General features: G+C 51.1%; 2 protein-coding genes and 1 pseudogene across 2 annotated transcripts; all 3 read left to right on the top strand.

The window, feature by feature from the left end:
- Nucleotides 1-670: 670 nt before the first annotated feature.
- LOC142873445 (17-beta-hydroxysteroid dehydrogenase type 6-like) lies at nt 671-1,287 on the top strand. The gene is made up of 2 exons (XM_076007846.1): nt 671-1,044; nt 1,178-1,287. Exons 1-2 carry the CDS (start codon nt 732-734, stop codon nt 1,285-1,287), a joined length of 423 nt encoding a protein of 140 aa, XP_075863961.1. The 5' UTR covers nt 671-731.
- Nucleotides 1,288-2,636: 1,349 nt separating this feature from the next.
- LOC142873444 (retinol dehydrogenase 16-like) lies at nt 2,637-5,842 on the top strand. The gene is made up of 4 exons (XM_076007845.1): nt 2,637-2,712; nt 2,946-3,204; nt 4,521-4,684; nt 5,241-5,842. The coding sequence occupies exons 1-4, from the start codon at nt 2,637-2,639 to the stop codon at nt 5,459-5,461; spliced, it is 720 nt and encodes a 239-aa protein (XP_075863960.1). The 3' UTR covers nt 5,462-5,842.
- Nucleotides 5,843-9,843: 4,001 nt separating this feature from the next.
- Nucleotides 9,844-16,624, top strand: LOC142873443 (retinol dehydrogenase 16-like; annotated as a pseudogene).
- Nucleotides 16,625-16,766: the final 142 nt, after the last annotated feature.

Raw genomic sequence — 16,766 nt, 5'->3', positions numbered from 1 at the left:
TCTTTCCTGTGGGTTCCCAACCCCATTTCCTTTCTCTCCCCTTTCTTGCCACTGAGGTCTGACTGCCCCTTTGGCATCTCATACTCCAGCTTTCCAGAGAACTCCTCTAGCAGGAGGGAACCTACACCTGCCTATTATTTTTACCTTCTCCTACCAATCCTGGAGAGACTGGCAGTGAGTTAGTTTCCTAACTAAGTGATTCTGGGTGCTGACCTGATGTGGAAACCCAGGCTCAGAGAAGGATTTGAAACTAATATTCCTTGAACCCAGGTGTGGCTCCCCAGCACACCTGGGTCTTCTCTGTGCAGCCCAGGATGTCACTGTACGAGATGTGCAGAGACAGTTCTGACCCTCCAGGTTAGATGGAGTGCTATGTGTGCCATGGTGTGCACGTGTGTGCCCTGGTATGGAGACCTGTGTGGACGCTCATGTGTGGGCCTGTGTGGACACCTGTGTGGGCACAGCAGGGCAGAGTGACATCAGTGAACAAAGAAGGCATTTCTGAGCAGTAAGATTTTCTTATGGGGCAGGGCTTCAGGTCTTTCAAGGGAGTGTATTAAAACTTGCAACATCAGTACAAAGAACAGGGAGGTGGGAGTGAGTGCTCCATGCCAGAGTGCCTGGAGGTTTTCCTGTCAACTGCAACACTCTGTGTTCCCTAGTCCTCTTGTCTGAACACTGGACATAGTCCTCTTGCACCCTACTCTGTGAGTGTCTGTCTCCCCAACAACATGTGGCTGTACCTGGCTGTCCTCGTGGGCCTGTACTACCTTGTGCGCTGGCACCGGGAGAGGCAGGTGGTGAGCCACCTCCGAGACAAGTACGTCTTCATCACGGGCTGTGACTCTGGCTTCGGGAACCTGCTGGCCAGACAGCTGGACATGCGTGGCATGAGGGTGCTGGCTGCGTGTCTCACGGAGAAGGGGGCCAAGCAGCTGAGGACCCAGGCGTCAGACAGGCTTGAGACGGTGACTCTGGATGTCACCAAGACGGAGAGCATCTCTGGAGCTGCCCAGTGGGTGAAGGAACGCGTGGGGGACAGAGGTACCACCCAATTTCCTAATGTCTGTGCTTTCCTCTGTGTTAACGGGACACCTCCTGTCCTGTCCCTGGGGAGATGCCCACAGTGTTTCTAGGTTCAAGTCCTCCTAGCTCTCTAGTCTTCCTCACCCATCAGGTCTCCCTGGGCTGGGGGTGTGCATGGGGCGCTCCGTGCCAGAGCCGCGCTCATGCTCCCAGCTCTTCAGCTTGTCCTTACCTGGGCGAACCCAGTCCATGGAGACTTAAGATCAACCCCATGTTCAGAGGACACGAGTTGAGGACTGGTATAAAAAGGCAGATTTAGGAAGGGATTATTTTCCTTTCCTTTTTCTTTTCACAGCACCACCTTGGCCGTCTTGTTATGGGGGATGAAGAGGACATTGATTTCCTTGATCTAAGAATAAGTGTAGAACATGATCATTGCCCCCAAATACTTAAAAGTATAAATATAGAAGCAAAGTCCATCCTCAAATCACCATCTGCACATAAATATGCTGTACACTTTGCTGTAATTGGGATTTTATTTTGATCATATTTTGTATTATGTTGTATTCTCTCAAAGATGAACATTTTTTCAACACAGTGAACCAGTTTATGAAGACATAATGTTTAATTATTTAGAACATTCTTTCATTGATGCAGCCTTACATATTTAAATCAGAGCCAGAGTTTGGATATTGGAATTTTTTCCTACTTTTTATTCTCCTTGTTGTGATCATGGAAAACTTTGATTTACCTGGATCTCTATAAATGTGTATATTGACTGTATTCTTGGAAACAGATAGGAGATCCTGGAAAAGTAACATGCATTACCAGAAGTGCAGGTGAGGGACTTGGGTCCCAGGGCCAATTCTTCCTGATCCACAACAGCCACCACCTGCCGTGCCTCAGAGGGTTCTCTGCTCCTGCTCCCTGAGGTGTATAGATTGGTGTATAGTGTGTGGACATTAATTACACATTAATGTCATTACACACACATTACACATACATTATACACTATAGGTGTATGATGTGTTGACATTAATTCCTTGGGATTGTGAGTTTGCAACTTCCAGAGATTGTTTTCCCAGAATGGAGTTATCTTGGGACTGAAGTGGAAGGAGCAAGGGTGGCCTTCTGGTGCCGTGGGAGGAGGTGACACGTTAGTGAGCAGAGGGTGTAGTCTGGGGACTGGGCAGTGGGGTGAGTGGGTCTTGTTTCCCCCAAAGCCTGCCCTTGGACTTCCCAAGAACGCCCTGTAGGAACATTGGTGAATATTGATTGAGGATGTTCCAAGGCCAGTCCCCAGATCCACACACAGGATTGTTTTCCACAGTCTCCCAAATGCAGGCTTCCAGGTCTGTCCCTCCCCACCAAATTCCACCCAGGTTTTAGCCTTGTCTGTATTTTTCCTTTTTGTTTTCCTCTTCCTCTCTTCTCTGTCTCACAATCTGCCTATTCCTGTCTCTATTTCCTATCAATAGATACATGTTGAGCACTCACTGTATGAGTTTTCCAGAAAATCTCAAAGTTTAGGTGAATGTGCATCATGTCTGCAAGGACCACATTAATGTGTAAATAACCAAACTGTAGTGTCTGTGTTTCCAGACTAATGGATGCACAATATTTCCCCAACACCAGCTCCTGCCACCATCGAGTGTGCGGTCAATGCCCGCAGTCAGGAGGCCGAGGGTGGGGCCAAGAGGAATTGCAGGAGGAGGAGACGTGCGCTGTGTCCTCAACAGGTGCAGCTTGTGCAGCTCCCTAACCCTGGAGTAAACTTGGTGTTACTAGTCTCTCCTAGTCTCCTTCCAGCACCCGCCACCCTGCTGTCACTCTGATGGGCTGGGAACGTGAACCCTAGCTGTGTCCACACTGCACAGGCACAACTCAGTATTGCTCTCTCATCTTCCCACTGTCCCCAGGACTCTGGGGCCTGGTGAATAACGCTGGCATCACCCTGGCCTGGGCTCCCAATGAGTGGCTGACCAAACAAGACTTTGTGACCATACTGGATGTGAACCTGCTGGGGATGATCGAGGTGACTCTGAGCCTGCTGCCCTTAGTGAGGAAGGCGAGGGGCCGAGTGGTCAACGTCTCCAGTGTCGCCGGTAGATTTTCTGCTATAGGTTGCGGCTACAGCATCTCCAAGTACGGCGTAGAGGCCTTCTCGGACTCCCTCAGGTATTGCCCTGGGATAGGGCCCTGCCTGAGTCCTCCTGTTCCTGGTCCTCTGTGGGAGCATTTTGCAGCAGTTTGATTTCATCCCAGCTTTAGAGGCTCCTTGTTCCTTATCTCTTCCTCGACTTTTTGGCCTTCCCCCTTCCTGGTCTTAGTATGACATTCTCTGCACCTCTTCCCCTGTCCTGGTAGAGAGATTATGTCACATCCTCTGAGCCTTCTGAGGAGGCCCCCAGACAGGACATGTGTGAAGCAGATGGGAAGTGGGATAATTGGCTGCTGGGCCCATGTCCGCAGCCACTGAGATGGTCGGGTGCAGGGAGCCCTTGAGGGGCGGGGGCGGCCTCTGACTCAGCACAGCACACAGCAGCGGGCACTAGTGTGAGAGCAGCAGCAGCGCAGCCTAGGACAGCAGGGGTTGCCCCTTGACCCAGACACTAGGACAGCTGAGAGGGAGAGGGACAGGAGATAGAAACACTTTGCTGTCAACCCTTATAAGTGTTGTGACCTAGTCAGCCATGGTGGCCCAGGCAGCCCCCAGATTTGATGAAGGTTCTGGCTCTGAGGTCTGCACTGAGAACTGAAGCCTGGCACCTGCTTAGGGGGGTGGACAGGGCTCCTGATGACAGGACCATGTCTTCCCCGGGCAAGGGTGAGCGTTATTCAACCATCTGTACTTCTCGGACTTCTTATGCCAAAGGACAAAGCCAAGCATGATGTGGGGAGATGGGCAGTTGGACAGAGGTGAGCCATGGAGCCCTGTGGGCTGTGGACACGTGCTGTACTTCATGCTGTTGGCAGTGGAATCCATAGTTTGGATGTAATCAGGGCAGGTATTAGGCCTAAGGGGCATCTAGACCCCTGTGGACTGCAGAGAGCAGAACGGCTGTGCGTGGGGGGAGCCCAGACTGAAGCCAGAGGGATGCTCCCCAGAAGACAGCCGCAGCAGCCCCGCTGACAGATGGCCAGGGAGTCACAGGGCAGGAGACGGAGGAAGGGTACAGGGGAGCACAGAGGGTGACATGGGCGAATCCTGGTGATGCCGTGGTTGTGAGTGGTAAGGGGGAGATAGCCCAGCGGTGGTGCCTGGAGGTGCCTCCAGGAGATTCCGAGCTAGTGACCTCAGTGTATAAATTATGTCAACCCCCCACACAGGGAATATAATGGTTACAATTTCTGTCCACCTTCTGCTATACCTACCAACTTGCCATGCTTTCTGGCTTATTCTACCACTACCCTGTGTTGGATTTTCATTAGGTTTATATGTGTTTGTGTTTGCTGCAAGACCTCTGAATCCTTGCCTTCTGCCTATCTCCCAGGAAGGAGCTCGCCCCCTTTGGGGTGAAGGTGGCTATAATTGAACCCAGTTTCTTCAAGACGAACATGACCAACACAGAGAGAGTTTTGCTGCAGCTCCAGGAGGTGTGGGACCGGGCCCCACCCGAGATCAAGGAGATCTATGGCGAGAAGTGTCTGGCATCCTGTGAGTGCACTGTGGGCAGTGGGAGAACTAAACCTTGGACCATGATTAATGTCTCCAACACCATAAGGGTCTGTCCTCCTGCCGGGTAGGGGGGAGAGGGAAGGTCAGCCTCCCTATAAAGAGGGGATGCTCAGCCCCATTCCCAAGGTGCTGTGTGGTCAGCAAGTCACTTAGAGAAGGAAAACGATCTCACCACAATCGGAAACTCTGTCCCATAATTATGTTGAAGAGGAGACTCCAGACAGAGAGGGAAGATGCCATGCACTCATGGCCAACTGGGTGTAGAGAGCACTGGTTTTCCTGTGCTTCAACTCTGTTAGCAGAGACTTATGGAGTCCAGACACTCACAGGAAAAGAGGCACGAGGTAGCTTAGAGTGGAACAATTTCTCCTGAGATAAGGATGGGCCATGCCCCAGGGGAACATTCATCAGTTAGATTTGGGGCATAATAACTGTGGGGTCCAGGAGTTCTTAGGAACATTTCTCCTAACTTAGAGCTGTGAAAAGGAGCAGAAGAATGTGCCACTCCATTAAGACTGTTTCTCATTCTGAACAGACTTAAAACTAGTATCTGAACAAATTTTGCCAAAATGCGACCAGAATCTGTTGAAGGTGACGGACTGCATGGAGCATGCGCTGACGGCCTGCCACCCCCGCACCCGCTACTCAGCTGGCTGGGACGCCAAGCTCCTCTACCTCCCGATAACCTACATGCCCACCTTCCTGGTGGACACCATCCTCAGCTGGGTCCTCCCAAGGCCGGCCAAAGCCCTGTGAAGCCAGGACTGTGGTGCTTGTTTGTGTGGGGTTGGATGCTGTGTGAGAGGGGATGTATCCTGGAGTGAGAAATAGGGTGGAGGGAGGGAGCTGTCATGTCATCAAGTCACCTGTCCCACCTGTATCCTCCCCTCCTGGCCATGGTTCTCCTGAGATTTCATCCAGGACCCCAGAGATGTTAGTAGGAAAGTGCCAAGTTATGCAGCTGAGAAACAAGAATCCAATAGTGCTCCTGGTTGTTTTGTTGCCTTGGGTGGCCACTCTAGGCTCTGAGGCTCTTGGGACAATGGTGGGAGGAAAATTGGGAGTGTGTGAGCTGGTGAACGGAGTTTTAGCCCACACCTTCTCTGCCTGCTGCCCAACTCCTCAGGATTTGCTTTAACTGGGTCTGTCTACACCCTCCCACAAGATGGAAATGGCTTAGAGGTGGTCAGGGACCTCTCCTGCCTCTGAAGATACCAGTATACATGGGGTGTTGACTGGGAGAAAACCATCTACCTGACTCATAGTCCTCAGGTGTCAACTTAGCATGCATTGGCGGGAAGGTGCTCTCAATAGGGGTCTTTCCAGAGGACACATAACCAGTGTTTCATGTGACTTGAACACATGGACTCCCTTGGATTACGCTGCCCTATAAACACTTGATAAGTTCAGCCAATCTCAGGGATTTTATTTTATTTTTGTTGCTACCCAAATTCTTAGTAGTGGGATTTTAATCTCTTAGGAAAGCTACCCTTGGATTTCAGACATACTGGATGAAATCCCCCTTGGAGTCTGGGTTTCCTCATTTGAGTCAGCACCCAGAATTCAGTCCTTAGAAATCTGAGTCTCTGACAGTCTCTAGGACACCAAGGAAAAGGCAAACAGAGTTGCCAAGGTCCCTTTCTGATGCAGTAATTTTCAGCAAACAAGGAGGACATGATCCCAAATGGGGAGTCTGACTCAGAGGCCAGGAAAGGAGACAAGGGAGAGAGTTATGGCTGGAAAACTGTCAGAAGGAAACTTCCAGGGTTGCTGTGAAGGAGGAATAAAATGAGTTATACAAAGCAGGTGTGATAGCTTTTATACTTGTATGCCCTGAAGATACTCTTTCCTTAGCTGTCGATGGCATCAGGAATTTGGGGTGCAGACCTATGGGATGTAGAGACCGATGCCATCTCAGAAGTCAGAGGGTGAGAGTGATGACCCAAGGAAGGATTTGAAGAAGACAGGTGGATTCTAAGCCCTTCCTGCCATGGAGGACAGTGTCAATGTTTCCCTGTGAGGGCTTCTCAAGTGCTGGAGTCCCAGGAATAGACAGAAAGACAGGCAAGCAAGAGGATATCAATAAGGACTGGCCATCCAAGATCCCTTTCCTGGGGCAGCTGGGCCATTCCGCCCTCAGCAGCACCTGCTCTGTGACCCCCAAGGATCGACCATCACCTACAGTGACTGCCCTTCCCTAGTTGCCCTCCCTCAGTCCCCCACTCCACACCCCTGACACCTAAGTCTCCACTGGCATGGAGTGACAGTCATATTTGGACCCTCATCGCTCATTATCTGCTCATTTATGCTGAGCAGCTGTCTGCGCATGGTAACTTCCCAGGAATTCCCAGGGCTTCCTCAGAGCCGGCTCTGAGTCCTCAGTGTTCTGGGGACACTGTGAGGGTGGTCTCTACAGAGAAAGCACTTGCAGAAGGGGACACAGGTTCCCAGGCTAAGGTCCCTTTGTAGCTGGGAGGCACCTGCCTAAGTCTAGGTTTTCTTCCCTCAGTGTAACAGCTGAGGACAGGGAGCCTTCAGGGGACCTTGTGCTGTTGAGCAGATCCGTGTTGGGTGTGAAAACAGCAAGTGAGCTCAGATTCATGGAAAACTTGAATTGGGCATTGGTGTGGAGCACGTCAGTGCTGAAGCCGTGAAGATGGCCAGGGAGGGTCGTCCTGGAGGACCAAGGCCCTGAATGCTGTAGGGTCAGACCACTGAGTGTCTTTCCATGCTGCCCCACCGAAAGCCATGCAACAGTTTTATATGCAATCTGAAGACAGCAGACACTTTTTTAAAACAAATAATTCCTTCTCTCTAAACACACAGACACACACACACACACACAGACACACACACACACACACACACACACACACACACACACACACACACACACACCTTCCAGGGATACAAACTGAAATGAAAGAAGAGGCTGACATTCGCTTGAGAGCTCACTGGGTAGAGGTTGAGGAGGTTGGAGTCACCCCCCAGAAGTGCTCTCTAGAGAGTCAGGGAGCTGTGCAGGTGCAACCCCTGGCCCTCCACACTGGGCTTCACAGGGGGGTGCAGCTGTACTGGGGCTCAACCCCTATCAAAAGTCATGGACTGTGTGTCAATGGGGCCACTGTTACAGGTGAGAACAATCATGGCCATAAATAAAGACTAAAGTAAAGCAGTGCACGTCCCCACCTCCATTCGAAATTCTCTTCAGAGCCTCCTCATTCTTCCCTCCTGGCATCTTTCCTCAATGAAGGAAGCAGGTCCTGTCCCATGGAGCCATGCAGGGATTGGAGCCCAATCCCTTAGTGTCCTGGATTCCACAGAAGCTGCCTTCACCCGATCCCTTTCCTGCCCTGGTCCTCTGTGAGGAGCACAGGGCTGTGCAGTCCCCAGCAGAAACTGTCTTCCCCTCCTGCCTCCTGATATAGAATGCCTGAACAGCGTGTGGCCCTTCCTTTCTGGGTCCCCTGCCCAGACTCAGGGGGGCTACATAAAACAGGACTAGACACAGGTTGCCATGTGCCTCCGCTTGCTGTGTGTTCCAGGTCGGCTTTTCCTTCTTACACGTGTTCCTCTTCCGGAGACCTGTCCTGGATAGGGAAGGGGCAATGGGTGGAGACAGTGGTCACCAGGATGCTGAGCTGGGCTCCCCTGGGAGGTTGATTTCAGGTGGGGTCTGTCCACACTCTGGGGCTCGCCACCAGGGGGCGCTTGTCCGCTAGGGCACCCAGAAGCTCAGAAGTGTGGCCCTGGTGCTTAGCCAAACTTCTCTCTCAGGACTGCTGAGGTTGTCATTGTCATGGGGCTTTGCTGGGATCTTACTGGAAGGACCTGGGTGAGCAAGCATAAGTCTCCATGGGAAAGTCGGCTTCAGAGAATTTCCCGTTCTGCCCAAGTGTCCAGTTCAGGCCCTGTCCCTCCATCTGACTGTTCCCTTGGAACTTCCTGAAATTGCTGCTGACTCTGCAGTGGACTGGGAAGCTCCTGCCACCCCAGGAAAGGGTCACACTGCTGTGAGGATGAGCACGGGTGAGCAGTGAGTGTGAGGATAGAGAAAAGTACCTGTCCATGCCCATTGAGAGTTCATGGTTGAAGGGAGTAGAAATCCCTGACAATATTTGGGATTTGTTACTGGCAGAGCAGGGTTCAGAGCAGGAGGGCAGAGCGCAGTGTACTCAGCACCCATGTGGGGAAAAGGGCGTCTGTAGGAGGTGAACTGTAAACTCTGTGCCACCTGCTTCATGTGGGTCAATCTACTGCTCCCTCCCAGCGACTCTGGGAGTTTCTTTCCTGTGGGTTCCCAGCCCCGTTGATTTTCTCTCCACTTTCTTACTGCTGACATCTGATTGTCCCTTTCACAACTCATACTCAATCTTTCCAGAGAACTACCGTACCGTGAGGGGACCTATTACCATCAACGTTTTTTACCTTTTCCTTCAATTCGTAGAGACACTGGCAGTGACTTAGTTTCCTGAGTCAATCTGGGTGCTGACCTGATGTGGAAACCCAGGCTCAGAGGATTAGAAACTAGTGTGCTTGAATCCAGGTGTGGCTCCCCAGTACACTTGGGTCTTCTCTGTGCAGCCCAGGATGTCACTGTACGAGATGTGCAGAGACAGTTCTGACCCTCCAGGTTAGATGGAGTGCTATGTGTGCCATGGTGTGCATGTGTGTGCCCTGGTATGGAGACCTGTGCGGACGCACATATGTGGACCTGTGTGGACACCTGTGTGGGCACAGCAGGGCAGAGTGACATTGGTGGACAAGGGAGGCATTGCTGAACAGTAACATTTTTTTATGGGCCAGTGCTTCAGGTCTTTCAAGGGCGTGTATCAGAACTTGCAACTGCAGTGCCAAGAGCAGAGGGGTGGGGTGAGGCAAGGGAGGGCTCCATGCCAGAGTGCCTGGAGGCTTCCCTGACAACTGCCACCGTCTGTGTTCCCTATTACTCCTGTCTGAACACTGGCCATAGTCTTCTTGTGCCCCAGCCTGTGTGTGTGTCTGTCCTCCCCAAACCCATGTGGCTATACATTGTGTCCCTTGTGGGCCACTATTACCTTTGGGCTACTACCAGGTGAGGCAGGCAGTGAGCCACCTCTGAAACAAATTGTCTCCATCACAGGATGTGAATTGGGTTTTGGAATCTGCAGTCCAGACAGCTGGACATGCTGGGCTTGAGGGTGCTGGGTGTATGTATGACAGTGAAGGGGGTGAGCAGCTGAGGACCCAGATGTCAGACAGGCTGGAGATAGTGAGCTTGGATGTCACCAAGACGGAGAGCATCACTGCAGTTGCCCAGTGGGTAAAGGAGCGTGTGGGGGACATAGGTACCACCCACATTCCTCATGTCTGTTTGTGCTTCCCTCTGTGTTAATAGGACACCTCCTGTCCTGTCCCTGGGGAGATGCCCAGCATGTTCTCAGGTTCAAGTCCTCCTAGCTGTCTAGGGCTCCTCACCCATCAAGCCTCCCCTGGGCTGGGGCTGTGCATGGGGTGCTCCGTGCCGGAGCTGGCTCATGTTCTCAGCTCTTCAGCTAGTCCTTACCTGGGACACTCCGGTCCATGGAGACTTAAGGCCATCCCCATGTTCTGAGGACACGAGTTGAGGACTAGTTTTTAAAGACAGATCTAAGAATGTGTTTTTCTTTTCTTATTTTCACACCACTACTTTGTCTTGCTATAGGGGATGAAAAGGATATGGCTTTCTTTAATCTAAGAATAAATGTATATTAATAGAACATGATCATTGTAGAAAATACTAAAAAGTATAAAGATAGAAGGAAAAGACATCCTCAAATCACTATCTAGACATAAATATGTTTTACATGGTGATATAATTGGAACTGTATTTTGATCACAGATTGTATCACAGCATATTCTCTCAGAAATGATTAAAATTTGTCAACATAATGAAAAAGCTTTTTAAGATCCAGTATTTAGGGCTGGGCATGGTGGCTCACACCTGTATTGCTAGCACTGTGGGAGGCTGAGGTGGGAGGATCGCTATAGCTCAAGAGTTGGAGACGGCGGGGTGGGGTGGGGCAATATATGTAACCTAAACATTTGTACCCCCACAATATGCTGAAATGGGGAAAGAAAGGAAAAAAAAATAAAATAAAATACTAGCATTAGTGAAAAAAATGAGTCGGAGACCAACCCAAGGAAGAGTGAGTCCGCATCTCTACTAAAATTCAAAAATATTAGGCAGGCATGGTGGTGTGTGCCTATAGTCCCAGCTACTTGGAGGCTGAGGCATGAGGATTCCTTGAGCCCAGGAGTTTGAGGTTGCTGTGAGCTAGGCTGACACCATGGCTCGGTAGCCTGGGTGTCACAGTGACACTGTCTCCCAAGAACTTCCTGTAGGAATGTTGCTCCATATTGATTCAGGATCTTCCCAGGCCAGTCCCCAGAGGCCAAATACAGGATTGTTTTCTACATTGTCCCAAATGTAGGATTTCAGGTCTGTTCTTGCCAACTTAACTCTACCCAGATTTTATCCTTGTCTATTTTTTCTTTTGCCTTTTTCTCTCCCTCTCTCTCCTGTCTTCCTCACTCTCCCTGTCCCCTGTGTCTCATGTCTCATCAATAGGTAGATGTTGAGCACTCTCTGTATGAGCTTTCCAGAAAATCTCAAAGTTTAGGTGAATGTGCATCATGTCTGCAAGGACCACATTAATGTGTAAATAACCAAACTGCAGTGTCCCTGTTTCCAGACTACTGGATGCACAATATTTCCCCAACACCAGCTCCTGCTGCCATCGAGTGTGGGGTCAATGCCCACCGTCTAGGAGGCCGAGGGCGGGGCCAAGAGGAATAACAGGAGGAGGAGACGTGTGCTGTGTCCTGCAACAGCTGTGCTTATGCAGCTCCCTAACCCTGCAGACACCGTGCTGTTACTAGTCTCTCCTAGTCCCCTTCCAGCACCCGCCACCCTGCTGTCACTCTGATGGGCTGGGAACGTGAACCCTATCTGTGTCCACACTGCACAGGCACAACTCAGTGTTGCTCTCTCATCTTCCCACTGTCTCCAGGACTCTGGGGCCTGGTGAATAATGCTGGCATCACCCTGGCCTGGGCTCCCAATGAGTGGCTGACCAAACAAGACTTTGTGACCATACTGGACGTGAACCTGCTGGGGATGATTGAGGTGACTCTGAGCCTGCTGCCCTTAGTGAGGAAGGCGAGGGGCCGCGTGGTCAACGTCTCCAGCGTCTCGGGTAGAGTGTCTATTATAGGTGGCAGCTACAGCATCTCCAAGTTCGGCGTAGAGGCCTTCTCAGACTCCCTCAGGTACTGCCCTGGGATAGGGCCCTGCCTGAGTCCTCCTGTTCCTGGTCCTCTATGGGAGCATTTTGCCAGAGTTTTATTTCACCACAGCTTTAGAGGCCCCTTGTTTGACATCTCTCCCTCAGGCTTTTTGCCCTTCCCCATTTCTGGACTTAGCCAACCATTCCTCATGACCTCCTATCTGTTGTAGTACAGGGAGGGACCCCAGGGCTAGGAATTATGTCACATCCTCTGAGCCTTCTGAGGAGGCCCCCAGACAGGACATGTGTGAAGCAGATGGGAAGTGGGATAATTGGCTGCTGGGCCCATGTCCGCAGCCACCGAGATGGTCGGGTGCAGGGAGCCCTTGAGGGGCGGGGGCGGCCTCTGACTCAGCACAGCACACAGCAGCGGGCACTAGTGTGAGAGCAGCAGCAGCGCAGCCTAGGACAGCAGGGGTTGCTCCCTGACCCAGACACTAGGACAGCTGAGAGGGAGAGGGACAGGAGAGAGAAACACTTTGTTGCCAACCCTGATATGGTTGTTACCAAGTCAGCCATTGTGTCCCTGCCAGGCCCCAGATTTGGGGAGGGTCCTGGCTGTGAGGTTGAGCTGAGAACTGAAGACTGGCACCTTCTCAGGAGGGGCGGGCTGGGCTCCTCATGACAGGACTTGGTCGGGCTAGGCCCAGAGTGAGCATTAGCGGACCTTCTCTACTTTAGGGTCCTCCTGGAACAAAGGACAAGGCCAGGCCAGGTGTGGGGAGCTGGGCAGGTAGGCTTGAGTGGGCCATGGATGCCGGTGAGCTCTGGACACATGCTATACTTCATGCTGCTAGCAGTGGAATCCATAGCTGGGATGTACTGAGGGCAGGTATTTTGGTCTAAGGGGCATCTAGACCCCCGCAGACTACAGGGAGCAGAACGGCTGTGCGTGTGGGGAGCCCAGACTGAAGGCAGAGGGATGCTCCCCAGAAGACAGCCCCAGCAGCCCCGCTGACAGATGGCAGGGAGTCACAGGGCAGGAGAGAGAGGAAGGGGACCGAGGAGCATAGAGAGTGAGATGGGCGAATCCTGGTGATGCCCTGGATGTGAGGGGCCAGGGGGAGATAGCCTAACGGTGGTGCCTTGCACCTGAATCAAGGGGATTCAGAGCCAGTGAGCTCCGTGTTTAAATTATATCAATCCCAAACACAGGCATACATTGGTTTGACTTGAAAAGGTAAGCCATCTCAAAGTCGGGGGCGGGGGGATGTACAGGTTATAAGTGGGTTTAAAGATTCCTTGGCTTGTAATTGGTTAAAGACATGAGGCTTTGTCTAAAGGTTTGGAATGTTTTAAGATAAGGAGCTGTTTATCAGAGATAAGCCACCAGACATACCGTGTTTCCCCGAAAATAAGACAGGGTCTTATATTTATTTTTCCTAAGAAGACACCCTAGGACTTATTTTCAGAGGATGTGTTATTTTTTTAAGTACGGTACAATAATCTACATTTATTCAAATATAGTTAAGTTATCTTCTGGAAAATCATTATAACTCTCCAAACACCGAATTCCATGTTGAATTTCTTGCGACTCTATTTCCTTTACAACCATTGGCCCCAATCTCTCATGTTGAGCAATGAAGGCCTCATGGGGCAGATGGGAAGGGCTACTTGTCTTCTTTACCGCTCCAGGAGGAAATGCATGGGTTGTGCAGCTATGCTGCGTAGCCACACCCATCACTAGGTCTTATTTTCGGGGTAGGGCTTATGTTGCACAAATGCTTAGAAATCCTGCTAGGGCTTATTTTATGGGTAGGTCTTATTTTGGGGGAAACCTGGTAGATCTGTTGTGTAAATTGAAGCCCTACAGGTTTGTGTTGCATACTCTTAGGCCTGTTAATGGGTTACAAAGGATGTCCCCAAGAAGGGAGGGGGTCATGATGAGGCATGTCTGACCTTTTTCCTGGCAGGCAATTTAGTTTTAGGATATTCCTTTGGCCACAAGGAGGTCCATTCAGTCAGCCAGTGGGGTGGAGGGGGTGACCCTTAAAATTTTATTTAGTTCACAGCTTGTGAGGGTAATATGGTTTTCTTATGGCCTGTCTTTTGCCTCCCCAAAACGCTGAAATCATACCCATCTGCCTCTCTTTCCTGAAGGAGGGAGCTATCCTACTTTGGGGTGAAGTAGGCTTTGATTGATGCTGGTTACATCAAAACTGGGGGACCCAGTAGGAGACACTTTTGAAAAACGTTAAGGACCTGTGGAATTGGGCCAGGCCAGAGGTCAAGGAAATCCATAGTGAGAAGTTTCTGGCATCCTGTGAGTGACAGTGGGGAGAGAAGCAAATCCTCATCTCGAATCCTGGGTGTATCACTAGTGTGTGATACCTTCCATGGGAGGGTCTATCTGATAAGGGAAACTCCCATCTGTTACTTGGGGCATCAGGCACTGGAGACCCCCACTTCTCAAGGAAGACCCACATCAGCATAATACTAACCTGCTTCCTGGCCCATCAGCTAGTCTAGTGCCTGGCATCAGCATAACACTAAATCTATTGCTGGGAGCATCAACATAATATTAACCTATTGGGGGACACATCAACTAACCTACACCTGGTACCCCACCCCTCGGACCACCCTAACTTAATAAAAGTAGGAAAAATTGGGTAGACAGTGCTCAGAATTTGGTGGTGAGGCCCCTCTGAGCCCACTTTGATTCTCTGACTCTCCATGTGCCGCTCGGTTTGTTCTCAGAACTACCTACTGTAACGCTTGCTGTCACATTTTGTTTCCCTGACGGGGAAAGCCGACCACGCTGGCCCCTTGAAGCCAATGGTTCTGGGACGGGCGCAGCGATCAGCAGGACCTCAGTGACAGAAGTGAACCAGCGCCAACCGCCATTTTGCGGAATATCTTCACTCCTCGCTCCCGCCAGCTGTGGTGTCCCGAACTCACCTGGACACGCTGGAGGGAAGGACAAGTCAAATCAGGTCTGGAGGCATCGGACCAGGTAAGGTCCTGGGACCCACCCGATTCAGGCCGGTCAGATGACGGAAGAGGAGCTTGATCCCCTCCTGAGTGCAGGGAATTCCCAGGGTGGGAATGTGTAACCTCTGCCTGTGTGAGTGAGTGAAAAGTGACTGTTTGTGTTTTCATGGCTACGGCTACAAAACCTGAGTCAGTCCTCACCTGTGATTCTGTGGCGGTATCCTATGGCAATGTAAGGCTGGTGCTGGGCCCCCCTTCCCTCCCTAGATCAAAAAGAATAGGCTCACAAGACCAGACCTGCCAAGGACAACTGCCAGGCCCTGCTGAAAACAACAACACCTGTATATCCATGACCAGACTTGCCAAGAACAACTGCCAGGCCTTGCTGAAAACATCAACACCTGGATATCCATGACCAGACTTGCCAAGGACAACTGCCAGGCCTTGCTGAAAACATCAACACCTGGATATCCATGACAATACCTGTCAAGGACAACAGCCAATACCTGTCAAGGACAACACCTGGATATACACTCAGATAAGAAATTTTTTCGGTTCCTGGATTCTGCAAATACCACCAGCCTCTCCTATTTCTCAATTATCCCCGAAGTTCACAGTGGAAAATCCCTAGCTCTTCCTACTGAAAGATCCTAGCCCACCGAAACAGTATAAAAGCCTTAACCCCCTCCAAATGGATGCAACCTCTCAGGCTCCCCATCTCTTGGGACTGGCAAACCTCGCTCGGGAGCACTCAATAAAGCCACGTTGTTTGCCCCCTGCCCCCCGCCCTGTTTCTTTTGCTGCCAAAAACTTTACAAGCATAATGGCGATTCACTCCCCCAAAGGGAGTGATGAGGCCCGGGGTTTATACGGGTACACCTTAGCCAAGATGCCTAAGTTCCCTCTAGGGACACAGCCAGGCGGACACCTGAGAGAAAACCTGCTCCTCTTGTCTGTTAAGTTGTGACACCGTTCAAGGGTCTAGAATGGGTAGCATAGAATATAAGCCTACAGTCCTTAAATGCACATTAAAGAACTTTAAGAAGGGTTTCATGGCAGATCATGGTGTCACACTGAGTCCCAGTAGACTTAGGGCCCTCTGTGAACAGGAATGGCCCACGTTTGGGGTCAACTGACTCACAACAGGAACCTTAGACTTCCTCACAGTGGGAGCAGTTTGGAAAATTATGACCGGGACTCCTGGCCAGCCTGACCAATTTCCTTATTAGATTCATGGCTAGAGATTGCTCAGACTATGCCCGCTTGGGTTCAGTTCTGTGCTAATAAGTGACAGAGCAGGATTTTTGTGGCCCAAAGGACCAGAGACCCCAAACTGTCCAAACCCATCTATCAGGAGTCTCCTGAAGAGGATCCACCACCACTGCCCTATAGCCCTACAGTGACACCTCCTGATGTATCTCTGAATTCACCAGACACCTCACCACTGTCAGTCTCTCCGCTGCCAGTTCCAGACCAACCAGGTGCCGACACTCCCATCACCCGCCAGCTACGGTCAGCTCAGGCCCCAACTTCAGCTCTCCAGATGCCCCTGCATGAGGTACGAGGTTCGATGCAGGCTATTGACTATCGGTCCATTCAGGCAGGCCAGCCAGTCCTGTACTACCAGCCCTTCTCCACCACTGACTCTCTGAACTGGAAGCACCACGCCCCGTCATACTGAGAGAAACCTCAGGCCCTGGTTGACGTCCTGGAATCCATCTTGCAGTCCCCCCTTCCCACTTGGGAAGACTGCCACCAGCTTCATTTGGCCCTTTTTAACATAGAAGCACAATGCCAGAATGTAGCTGGGACCTGGAGGTGCA

The sequence above is a fragment of the Microcebus murinus genome, chromosome 10 (genome assembly GCF_040939455.1).
Source record: "Microcebus murinus isolate Inina chromosome 10, M.murinus_Inina_mat1.0, whole genome shotgun sequence".
Taxonomy (NCBI): Eukaryota; Metazoa; Chordata; class Mammalia; order Primates; family Cheirogaleidae; genus Microcebus; species Microcebus murinus.
Note: the sequence above shows the minus strand (reverse complement) of the source record. Positions and strands in the feature narration are given on the sequence as shown.

Excerpts from the sequence above, each read along its gene's own strand:
- LOC142873445 (XM_076007846.1), top strand. The coding sequence starts at position 732 with ATGTGGCTGTACCTGGCTGTCCTCGTGGGCCTGTACTACCTTGTGCGC. Across the intron at positions 1,045-1,177 it reads GGAACGCGTGGGGGACAGAG|GTCTCCCTGGGCTGGGGGTG; the intron begins GTACCACCCAAT and ends CTCACCCATCAG.
- LOC142873444 (XM_076007845.1), top strand. The coding sequence starts at position 2,637 with ATGCACAATATTTCCCCAACACCAGCTCCTGCCACCATCGAGTGTGCG. Across the intron at positions 2,713-2,945 it reads CCGCAGTCAGGAGGCCGAGG|GACTCTGGGGCCTGGTGAAT; the intron begins GTGGGGCCAAGA and ends CACTGTCCCCAG. Across the intron at positions 4,685-5,240 it reads CGAGAAGTGTCTGGCATCCT|ACTTAAAACTAGTATCTGAA; the intron begins GTGAGTGCACTG and ends CATTCTGAACAG.